The sequence below is a fragment of the Folsomia candida genome, unplaced genomic scaffold, assembly GCF_002217175.1.
Source record: "Folsomia candida strain VU population unplaced genomic scaffold, ASM221717v1 Fcan01_Sc011, whole genome shotgun sequence".
Taxonomy (NCBI): domain Eukaryota; kingdom Metazoa; phylum Arthropoda; class Collembola; order Entomobryomorpha; family Isotomidae; genus Folsomia; species Folsomia candida.
Genome location: NW_019091203.1, coordinates 4,620,235 through 4,632,228, shown reverse-complemented (window position 1 = coordinate 4,632,228; position 11,994 = coordinate 4,620,235). Strand labels below are relative to the sequence as shown.

At 37.0% G+C, this 11,994-nt stretch overlaps 3 protein-coding genes across 4 annotated transcripts; 2 read left to right on the top strand and 1 right to left on the bottom strand.

The window, feature by feature from the left end:
- The first annotated feature begins 1,524 nt into the window (after window positions 1–1,524).
- Window positions 1,525–2,919, top strand: LOC110855050 (larval cuticle protein A1A). The gene is made up of 3 exons (XM_022103484.2): window positions 1,525–1,710; window positions 1,793–2,192; window positions 2,607–2,919. The coding sequence occupies exons 1-3, from the start codon at window positions 1,540–1,542 to the stop codon at window positions 2,807–2,809; spliced, it is 774 nt and encodes a 257-aa protein (XP_021959176.2). The 5' UTR covers window positions 1,525–1,539; the 3' UTR covers window positions 2,810–2,919.
- Window positions 2,920–4,191: 1,272 nt separating this feature from the next.
- Window positions 4,192–5,310, top strand: LOC110854948 (Golgi-associated plant pathogenesis-related protein 1). The gene is made up of 2 exons (XM_022103373.2): window positions 4,192–4,431; window positions 4,813–5,310. Exons 1-2 carry the CDS (start codon window positions 4,231–4,233, stop codon window positions 5,167–5,169), a joined length of 558 nt encoding a protein of 185 aa, XP_021959065.1. The 5' UTR covers window positions 4,192–4,230; the 3' UTR covers window positions 5,170–5,310.
- Window positions 5,311–5,356: 46 nt separating this feature from the next.
- LOC118436926 lies at window positions 5,357–11,922 on the bottom strand. Of its 2 annotated transcripts, none has more exons than XM_035855613.1 (6): window positions 11,855–11,922; window positions 10,887–10,955; window positions 10,724–10,785; window positions 10,407–10,650; window positions 10,216–10,338; window positions 5,357–10,053 (listed from the first exon to the last, which is right to left on the bottom strand). In XM_035855613.1, exons 4-6 carry the CDS (start codon window positions 10,600–10,602, stop codon window positions 6,089–6,091), a joined length of 4,284 nt encoding a protein of 1,427 aa, XP_035711506.1. In that variant the 5' UTR covers window positions 10,603–10,650; window positions 10,724–10,785; window positions 10,887–10,955; window positions 11,855–11,922; the 3' UTR covers window positions 5,357–6,088. The 2 variants fall into 2 exon arrangements, with proteins under 2 accessions (XP_035711506.1, XP_035711505.1); XM_035855612.1 differs by lacking the exon at window positions 11,855–11,922 and adding an exon at window positions 11,567–11,832.
- Between the last annotated feature and the right edge of the window lie 72 nt (window positions 11,923–11,994).

The following is an 11,994-nucleotide window of genomic DNA, read 5'->3' as shown; positions in this document are numbered from 1 at the left end:
TGAGCTTGGAAATTGTGTTTGAGATTTTACAAGAGTCGTACTCTTGTATTTTCGGCTATAAAACCCTCGACGTCACCATTTCAATGCCATTATTTGTAGAGTTATCCTCGAAGATACCTTTCAATAGACACGCATGATAAAATTCACTTTTCGACTTTTGACCTCGTCCGCACGGTCACAGGGTCATTGTACGCCGAAATGAGTCGATGTATGTACATATTCATCTACTTTTTTAATTAATTGGTCAATAGTTTTAGCTCAAAATTATTAAGGTGTAACTTTAATTTTTGGATAATTTTGTTAAGTGAAAAAAATACTTTTATTATCTTGGGCTCAGGGCGATTTCGGAAATCTCCACCCCAAACTATTTCTAAAATGATCTCAACAAAAAATTCAACATTTTTAAATTTGGCGTCGCCTACACGGTCACGCGGTCATCGTATGTCAAAACCATGTCGATTTCTGAAATCCTCGCCCCAAACTATGTCTTAAACGGTTGTTTAATTTAACTAGAAAGTATGGTTGACCTTGATTTATTAAGAATCTTAACGACGAAATCAAATTCGACAGGTGAAAATATCTGTGTCAACTTTTAAATACAATTTGACAATTTGTTGTCAAATTGAGTTTTATGCAACAAGCTTTTGATTTTTTCTTGACAATGATATGTCATGACAGTAAAAAAATTCCTGTCACTGTAAATTGCCAATGAAAATTTTATGCAACCGAAAATCATGACAATTTTGAAAATTGTCACGACATTTCGACAAGTTGTCGCGTTGTCATGTTTATGCAACGAGCCCCAGGTATGTTTTATTACTGAATGGTTGATCCTTGATTTTAACCTGCCCTTGAGTTGTGTTAAGGGTTGCTAACCCTTCTTTTAAATCTGGACCTGGTTCACCTTCACTCTCAGTCTTCCCTGATGGACCCTATCTCTCCCCATGTTGAAAAGAGAGGCTCTTCGTCTTGCATGTATGGAAATAGACAGCCAAGAAAACAACGACCGACCTTGTGGGCCTTGTATAAAGGATGTGACCAATTTTCGGGGAATTTTGACCCATGCCCCATCGGCAAGACCTACAAAAAGTGAGTCCATGCCAAAATTTAAGCTTATTGTTTCCACAGTTCCATCGATACCAAACAAATGTAACAGATGAAATTTACAGGAAATTTATCAGGGAAATATGTATGTATGTATGACGACCGTTTTTTTTAATCTCGAAAGCGGAAACAAAGAATCATGGGGTGCAACGCGAAATTTGCGAATTTCAGCTATTGATACTGTTCATGATTTTTGACTCCAGAATTATATTTTCAAACTTTTTGCACCATTTTCATTTCCTATTTGATTTAGTACCTGTCAGGAGTTAATTTGAAAACTATAAATTGTCAAATACTTTGTATATGCCCTAAGTTATCAAAATGGAAAGGATATGATTCCTTAACCTCTACCCACATACAAATCGATCACATTCTTGTTGCACAGTCCCTTGGAAAAATGACACAACACCTGTCAAAATCAAGGGATACCATGCAATGCCAAAGTACCCAGTTATTTTACCTCCAGTTCTACCTGTTCTCGAAATGCGTATACTTCTCCAAAATGCAAATCCGTATAAAAGAGGAAGCAAATCTTGTCCAGAGCATCACAAGTCAATCTTCTCTCACAAGCCCAACCTAACCCAACTACTCCTCATCATGAAATTGGTAAGGTTAAAAAAAATATTTCGAAAATTTTGAGACTATTTTTCCATAAATTTTCATAAATTTTCTTACCAAATTTTTACAGTTTGTCTTCCTCACCGTCTGCATCGCCAGTACCTGCGCCGCCAGCTATGGTGGGTACTCCACCCCCGAAATCAGGGTCACGAGCTATGACGCCCCCGCCGTCAAGACTGCTTCTTACTCGAGCTACGCCGCCCCAGAGGTCAAAATGGCGTCGTACTCGACCTATGCTGCCCCCGAACTGAAGAAGGCGCCCATTCCCATCGTCCGATTCAACTTGAATGACGACAACTACGGAACTTTCGCGTTCGACCACCTTTCCGGCGATGGGACCTCGGTCAGCGAGGAAGGTCACCTTAAGAGCCTGCCCGGAGATTTGGAGGGGCCAGTTTCCGTGATGAGTGGAGCCTACAGCTTCCTTGGGGATGACGGTGTCACCTACAAGGTCACGTGGACGGCTGATGGTAAAAGACTAAATTTTACTCTTCTTTACGTAACAATAGAGGTGTCTCAGCCGATGCTCTCTGATTTTGACAGAATTACAAGTACAAACTTAATTAATACGAAATTTTAAAAAGATGCAAAGTCACAATAATCAAGTTTGACAGATATACTTGCATCATAAGAGGAGAAAATTCACAGTCAATTTAAAAAGTGTCAGAATTTATCAACGTTTAAAGCGCGTTTTGTCCTCCTCTGATGAAAATATCTAATTGCAAATATGCAAATATTTCATACTAATTGCATGTGTGATCGATTAATACTAATTTGCTCAAAATCTGAGGGCAAACGCTGGGCGAGCCCCCTTGTCAGTTTTTTTCGCATACGACCTTTCTTACAGATTCTGTACAATATCTCATGCCAATATTATTTTTCAGAAAATGGATTCCGCGCCGTCGGTGACCACCTCCCCACCCCACCTCCCGTCCCAGTGGAGCTTATCCGAGCTCACGCCGAGGCTGCTGCTTACCCATCGTATGAGGCCCCTTTGATCAGAAGCAGCTATTCCGGCTATGAAGCCCCAATTGTCAGATCGTCCTACTCCGCCCCTGCCATCCGAATCGTCTCATCCGGATATTAATCGCTGATGCCTTACACCTGAACGGATCTGCTGGTCAGATCATCATTTCCGTAAACGAACGTGATATTGTACACCCTGAAAAATTCTTGTTAATAAAAAAAATAAAAAATATATGCATTAAAAATCTAAACTTTTTGTGAAATGAATTTGATTTCTCATATCTTGCGAATTTTCACCAGTTAATTATGCACATATGTATGTATGTATGTACGTACTAGTGACGAATCATGTACATATATGAATAGTGTCCTTTCTCATATTTTGCACCAACCACATGGGGACTGGGGGGATGGGTGGTAGTGGTCAAGGCATCCTATACTTGCCATGTTAATCACAACATTGGGCACATATTTAGATCACACCGGGGGGGAAGGGATCAAAATTCCCAGTAAACCGATCACATGCTTTATGTACGGCTCCGTACACATTGACCAAGTTATTTTGCATCATTCTAACGCCTTCACGATACATACCATTTACTTTCACAGACTTACTTTAAGTACTCACCATGTAAGCTAAACGGTGTAAAAGTGTTTGGACGTATGTGTGTATGTATGTACCTATATCTTAAAAATGCCTTAACGCAGCAGGGTATTTTTAATCAAGTATGTAAAACGCACCAAACCCGCATGATATTGAAACTTTACATAAGGGATCTAGCGTTTGAGTCTAATCCACCATACGGTCATTAAATATAAAAATGTATGCAAGCAAGTAGATCTTTCTAGTAGAAAATTGGGCAACATATGTTAGTCGAGTTCGAACGGCAGAATTAATAATTAAGGTTACTACTTACAATCATGTCTGGAGTGATGTTAGCACGTATTTATGTAAATATTTACACATGGATGTGTACAAATATTTACATATACAGGTAGGCGTAATCATACACCAGTATACGTATTTCAATAACTGTACTTTTAGTACATACTCGACACCTTACATACTTCCAGTTTTTTTTGGCTGAACTTTAGTTCAGATTTATGAAAATTTAGGATAAATTACAAAACTTGTGTAGATATCACGTCAAATGCGTCACATCGGTGAGTAATAGATACGGAATTAGCCTTTGAAAAAAATGATCATATTTATGTATGTACCTATGGGGATTTGAAGGTACGCGATAGGGCAGAATTCACATATTCGGGCATTGCATGATGCAATTTGCATCTGTCACAATGTATGTATGTATGTACAAACGAATGTATCACGTCAATCATATATGAATAAGTTAGCAAACAATATTTACCACATTCCAAACCACAATGTACTCCATTCCAATTGATGCATGTACATATTTATTTACTTACAGACCCTTTTTTTTATAAACTAGAATGACGTCTTTCTAAAAATCGTATAAACTCCAGCAAAATTCCCTACTTTTACTATAACTATTTACAATTCGTCTCGTGAACTTCATCATGACATCAATTCTACTCCCAGTCGCCTTTCTTGCCTTGGTGGAATGCAGTTGTGCCATACAACCATTGATTCTGAAAGTCTGCAACAGTACGAAGCTCGGCATTCCGGCGGACATTGTGGCCCAACGAGGGGCTGCCTTAGCCTATGGGAACGAGTACCGAAGACGACATGGCGCCAAACCACTCACCGTGGACCTCGCTGTAAGACTACAATTTCCCTTGTAAAGTACACTCTTAGAAATACAGTATTAACATAATACCACGCGGTATTGTAAAGTAGTACAGTGTATTTGGTATTAGCTTGGCGTTGGCACCGTTCATAAATTATGTAACGCGCGAGGGGGAGGGACGGAGGGGTCTACATTAGGCTTGAATGAGGTCTTTGTCTCGGCGATTTTTGCATTACATAATTTGTGGACGGCCCTATAGCAAATTTTAATAGACCGGAATAATTTGTATGCCAAACTATAGCAAAAATTCAGATAATACCAAGAATTCAATACCTGCCTGGCCTGACTACACTATATTTCTCACAGTGTACCTAAAAAATAACAAATATATATTTCCACATGTTTACCACAGCTTGAAGAAGAAGCTCAAAAACGGGCCGAGTACATGGCTTCTACCGGATCATTCATAAGCAGTATCTGGGATACAGACAATATCGCCAGGATTCCTTGCGACAGCGAAATCCCACAAATGTATCCAACCGAACCTACAATTCCAGGGGCGATTTTCCGTTGGAATTATCAAACGAAGCGATTCCGCTGTTCTTATCCCATTTTTACGAGAACAGTTTGGAAGGCTACTGAGAAGGTGGGATACGGCGCTGCGGTCGCGTCTGATGGACATATCATCGTTGTCGCAGTATATTCTCCACCAGCTAGCGGAGATCCTGCCGCAATGTTGGAAAACGTTCAGTGTGAAGAAGTCCCATAATTTAATTATTTATTGTGAAATGCAAAAAAATTATGAGATGTGTTTGTGGAAAATTTTAAATTGGCAAAAATTCAGGAAGTAGTTGTAATTTCTAAATGTGTATGAATTATCTGAGTGTGAATAAATCTTATGCAAGCAACCGAATTTTAGATTATGTTTTATTTAACTCAAAAATTAACTGGACATATTTGCACGCAAAAAATGTTTATTGATTTCCGAATTGATTGTAAAAAGTTGATTCCAAATTGGAACTAGTTAATATATCTAATTCGAGCATATGTATCATTGTAATATCAGTGTCATAACCTTTAACGGTTTACATATGTATCTACGTACTTATATCTCCAAGAATTTAAATAGATTTTACTAGCATTCGTGCGTTCTTTTAGTAACCTTATTTGTCGGTTTTGATTTTACACAAACGAGTATACCAAAATGATTGATTACGAATTATTTATTTATGAGCAATAAAAAAGTTTACGAATTGCATATCAAAATTGTTGGGTCCAAAGAATATGCATATTACATACATATGTGTACGCTCTAAATAAAGGTATGTAAAATTTATCCAATGCGGAGAAAAAAACGGATAACACAATAATTCAGTAAAATTGAGCCAACTTTGTGTCAAATTTTTTGATAAATTTGACGCAACGTGAGATAATTTTTACCCAATTCTTGTGTCATCGCCCTTTTTCCAAACTTTGGGTAAGTTTACACAAGTTTATTTGATGGTTAGAGTTATTTTGCAACCAAAGTGATATATTTACATATGTATGTAATCGTACCCACTACCACATCATAAAAATTTATTTTAAGGATTTCAACAAAGCAAAGATCCAATTAACCATCTCCAGTATCTTATCAAATTCCAAATCGTTAATCCCATGCTCGGATAACATCCTAGATTTCATTTGAATCAATCCATTTTGTCCAAACTCTCCTTCAAAACATTCCATTCGAAATCCGCCTGCAACATAGCTTTCAAATCGTACCGAAATCTACTCCAAGTGAAATCATGATCTTCCAAACCCTTTAGATATCGAATGTCTCCGATTGCGTCCTGTGAAAGCTCTGGATTAGTAAGCAACCTTAGAATTGATCTGTCAATCCCTAATTGTAATACGTGGCTATGAATCAAAAGAAAGACACATTCTATTGTATCCATCGTCGTAGGAATTACACATAAGGAAGTTATGCATATAATCAGACAAACTATCTCAGTTGTGTCGTTCCAATTAATAAATGAATTAATTGCAAAACTGAAGAAATATTTTAGTGAATTCTCCCTTCTAACGATTTCATACACACATTCTGTTATGAACTCATCAAACCCTCCGACAGATATTTGTGGGAGGGTACCATTCCTTAATGCAGTCAATAATATTTCATCGTTTTGAATGTGTTGGTTTAGAAAAAGACGAACAAGTCGGGCTCCCGTTTCAAACAAGGCTCGTCTAGAAACTGGGAACAATTTCTTTATAAATTTCAGTAATTCATGTTCATTGTCACTGTTCGAATCACCAGCCAAATTCAACAGTTCTAGGAAACAATTGTAAATATGGTTGGCTACGTAATATTCAGCAATGGATCGATGGAGAAAGTCCGGCTTTCCACACATACTGACGACAATTCCCACCCTGTAAATTTCGATCGGGAAGTTTGGATTTCGTTTCTCTCTGCACAACTCCCACATAAGTGTCTCAAATTCTTGGCCCAACCCGAGGACTTCTCCAGCAATAAATTCCTGTTCTCTTTCAAACTTGTATGTTAACACAGGCTTCAAATCTTGCCAGTGACCATTTCCATCCTGCCAGCCCATCTTGTTGAAAAAGATTTTGTATTTTGTATCTATAAAGCGATCAAGTAGAAATCTCAGGCCGTATTCTGAAGGTATGTAATTTTCTATTACTCCATTTCCACTGCAAAACTCAAGCGCCGATTCCTCGAAAGAGACGCTGAGCATTTTCAAATGAAGTGGAATACCTAAAAACAGACGATCGACTACATTTAGGTCAACTTTTGACAATAGTGCCGTTGAGAACTGGGCAAGTCGATCTTGGTGCTCTATTTCCCGAATTGACCCACTCCAAATATTATTTAGAAATGTTTGGATATTTAGTTTCTCGATAGGTAGTAAATGGTGAGACAAAACGCCAAGCGAAGTCTCAATGGCAATAGCGTCTCTCTGACGGGTCGACACGGATATACCAATTTTAGTAAATTTTGTCAGGAACTTGAGAACTTTACAAAACTTTTGCTTATGCTCGTTTGGCAGTTCGTCGAATCCATCCAGAATCATAATTATTTTTGCCGAGTTTTGCTTCAGTACGTTTCTAAAGAGAAGAGAGCGTAAAGGGTCTAGACTGAGATTATAGATAAGGAAGGAACAAATTCTTTCAATGTTCAAATCTAAATCTTTGGTTTTTCCATTGGTAAGCAAATGGAAAGCAGACAGTTCCCTCAACTCAAGAAAGAAGACCCACTTCCATGTAATATTGTTTTTTAATATATTGCTGGCAAATTTAGTCATGAAAAAGCTCTTACCCATACCTGGGTTATCTGAGAAACAGTATAAGACCCTCCCCTCTTCACCTGTGTTCAACACATTCTCTTTGAATACTTCTTTCGCCGCGTAATCAAGACATTTGCCAACTCCATTAGAGGATTTAAAAGTAACCCTGCATTCTCCACTCATGGTCGGCCTAAATTCAATTGTTTCCAAGTCTTCATCTGCCACCCCAAAGCATTTCCGCAGAAACTCTTCTTTATCGGCTTCCTTGACTTTTGAACAGCTTAATTCAAGAACTTCGATATCAGTTCCTGCATCTGCGCGTTTCTCAAAAATAGCAGACATATGATTGGCAAGTGTTCTCATATCAATTGCAGGGGGTATGACCTTTCTTGACATGTACAAATTTGGATTATAGTGCAATTTCCACTCGAGCGTATGCAAGTTGTACTCGACCAATTCAAAAACAGAGTCTGGAGCTTCACCAACAAGTTGCTGAAAATATTTGACTGGATCAATCCCCGACTTGACTATTTGATGGGGAAGACCTTCCTTTTCTAAATGTTTAGCCAACCTTTCTCCGGCACCTCCATAAATAACGATTTGGCCTAGTTTGAATCCCACTAAATTTACTTTAAATATCTTTACGGCTTCTTCTACGCTAGCAAAATTTCTGCAAGGTTCCGTATAAATTGTAATATTGTCATGAATTGAAGGTAGTTTAGAACCCAACTCCAATTTTTCTATTGCATTCTTCTGCAGAATCAAATTTAATTTTGCTGGTTCGTTCAGTAAACAATTAAGTAGATCGTTGTAGTTTGACACTGGCCCTACAAGTACGCCAAGTTCAACATTGACCCCATTCAAGCTAACTTTTTGCCTCAAAATTTGTGGAACGGTTGCCGTGCTAATGGACAAGCTAAATTTGTCATTATTGTTATTCGGGTCAATGGTAATATAAACAAGTTGACACTTGCTGGAATTACTGCCTTTTGTTATTTCCGTAATTTCGCCACAATCACTACAGTCCACAAAAATATATTGTAGCTCACTTGGAACCCAGTTCAAACCAGTGATATCCGCAAATTTAAGGATTAAACAGTTTCGCGATGATAGTCCACACTTTCCCTCCGTTATAAACGATGAAACTTTGAAGCAAAATAATTCAAGCAATTGCACACATCTGAATGCATAATGAGATTTCCAAATAGAATTATTAGCGCAATCAAATTCTAAGCTAATGAATTTGTCCTGCAGTTCCTTAATATATCTGGCACTGCTGTAAAGACATTGAGCCGCTTCAAAGTTCCCCAATTGAAGACTTATTTCATTAATTTTTTGTTTCAGGATTCCACAATTTTGTAAAATTGTCAAATCCTCTGTGCTTGAAAATACTAAAAAATTGTTATCACTTTTATCCAGAATTTTCAAAATGCACTCCAATTCTACCAAATTAAATTTTTCTGGCAATTTAACGCTATTACCAAAATAATCCTTCCAAATATTAACTGTTTTCAAAATTTCGATCACTTGTTTCACTTGAGTTCCTAGAGAGTGAGTATTTATCTTTAATGCATGAGAATTTGTTACCACAACTTGCATCCCTGATCTAAAGAAGTCGTCATATTCGGACGCTGCATTTTGAAATATTTTAACTATTGCTGTCCCAACCATACCAAGGGCTTTGGTGACTGGATGACTATGGGTATGCTGACTTGAATCCCAATTTCGAAACACGATTAGCACCCACTGCTCTATTGTTGTGAATCGTGGGTTGGAATTCATTTTGAGCTGTTCAACAAATAGTCCCATTTTATGAGTCTCCTTCGTATAAGTGAGATTAGTAATTGATAAGTAAGTACTAGGTGTAACCAGCTCGACAGACATATCTGGAATCCATGGTAATAAAAATATGTTCCCTATGTGTTGATTAACAACATTTACAGCATTTGGGGAAAACACAAAATTTGAAATATCCAACCCGAAATTTTGTGTTTGTGACTTGAGCCTTCGAAATGGTTTCAGGGAAGTTATCTTATGGATTATCTGGTATGCACCGGGGCTGTCGAATGCCTCACAGTGCGGATGAATATCAAATCGATCTTTTCCTTTGAGTTCAAATATGTCGCGGTCAGACGAAAATTGTAGATATTTCAAAGCAAATGCAGAAATTTGAGATAACCATCCTCCTAGGGAATGTCCGGTTGTAGAAAATTGTACAGATTTGAGGACGGATTCTGTGGTTTCGTCTTGTGGGAAGAAGTTCGCAATAAAATCCAGGACGAATGTGCAACAAGAGTTTATTTGTGGGGTCAGCTTGTTCTTCGCCACTCCGTCTAAATCTGCTTCCAAGTCTTTGCTGCTATCCGTACCTAAATTAATACCAATTTGAAATTATTATTAAAAAATATATTTGGAACTGGTTACAAGTTAGAGGTATTTATGTATTGTTTTCATAATTTGTACCTATTTAGTTTACATAGACCGAATTTAATTTAAAATCTACACTTTTTATACCAATAATTAGTTTTTACCTTTGTGAGCAATGATAATTTGATGGTGACGATTAGAATTTTTGGGTCTATAATACACAGCTCCTCCGTAACCAGTCTTTGCTGATCTTGCACAGCAGAGAAGAACATAGTCGTTTACCCAATCTGGATTATTAGGGCGGATTAAAATGTTATAAAAATTCCAGTACATTCGACAATTTCTTAACACTCACCAGTGTTATCGGAGTCATTTCCATATACCAGGGTGGAAAATCCAGATAGATCCAGAGTACTTGGGTGTAATTGTAGGTTTAGAAATTCTCGGGTAATCTCAGGTTCGACCAAGCACATCCGCAGACTTTGGCTAATTTTTCCATAATCTGCATTGGAATCAACGATTAATCCCTTGTCTCGTTCAAGCGTGACCATGATTAATTCCTTGGTTACGGAGGGAAATTGGAGTTACAAATATTTGCACTGGAGGAATTACAGAAAATTACTCCAATTTAAACATATTTATGTCAATCAATTAGATATTGGACACACTCACCACAAATAAGGAAAGTGTCCTCTGCGGTTGAGTTTGGTTAAAATATCAAAGAAAACCTGACCCTATCAATCAATTACGGTTACGTTAGAAGTATGTACATACATAATAAACCTTCGTGTAATTGATAAAATCAATTTTTATGTTATTTTATCAAATTACACACATTAAGATTTTTCTAATTCATCTTCGGACTTTGTGGAAGGGTGGGTGAACCAAAAGGAAAGACGAAAATCTAAAAAACAAACCAATTTTATACAAAGACATACATTTTAAATCATTAATTACATACATATTTACGCAAATGTCTCGTAATGTTTATTATTTTGTTGGTTACTGAGATAGTAAAATTCGCTAAAACCACTAAGCTGTATTAATAAGTTTAAACCTTAAATTAACACATCAATCTAAACCATTTCCGTTAAAGGATAAGATATTCCTGGTATTTTGTTGCGCTTGTGGTCTCTGTGTTTTTATTGCCACAAAACAAATTACGTAAGTTGAGTAGGAATTCTATTTGTCGGAATGCATGCGTACTTTAATTTTATATATTTTATTCCAAAAAGTATCACTTTCATCCAAAAATCCCAACATAAGGATTTCAATTCGGTGTTTTGTAAAAATCAAAATTCCCATTGTCCCCAAACCAAAAACTGAATTTCCGAAAACAAACTAAACAATAGCAACCCTGCGTACATATCTGTTTAGTACCATATTTCCGATAATTGATAACTTTACATTTCTATACATAAAGTAAAAGTGTGCAAATGCATGTGAATTTAGGCTTTTTGATTTGCACACTTTGCAAAAAATACGTATCTACGTGAGTACATGAAACTAACTTACGCTCACAATACAAAAGTATTGGTTCCCATAATTTTGCATTCAATATCAATGCAAAATTAAATTAAATTTGACTGAAGCTTAAAACGCCACACAGTTAGAATAATACATTGAATTGCAACTTCTGTATCACAGCTTTAACTAAATAAATTACATTATCTTAGAAAATACGTATGTACGTAGATAAATTATTTGTGAAGAACTAAGATTGAGTTAAACTGCTGCTGGTCAAGAAGACCAAGTTTGACTGAATCTTTTTCCACTTCGTTTCTACTTCCACAAAATACTTACTTGATAATCATTAGCAAAAAAAGAGTTATGTAGCATCATGACATCACCTCGCGATGCATTCTCAGTTACATACGTGCAGGGTTTCTTCGCATCTCCTCTGCTTCACAATGCATGCAAAAGCCAAATCTGAAATTAACCTC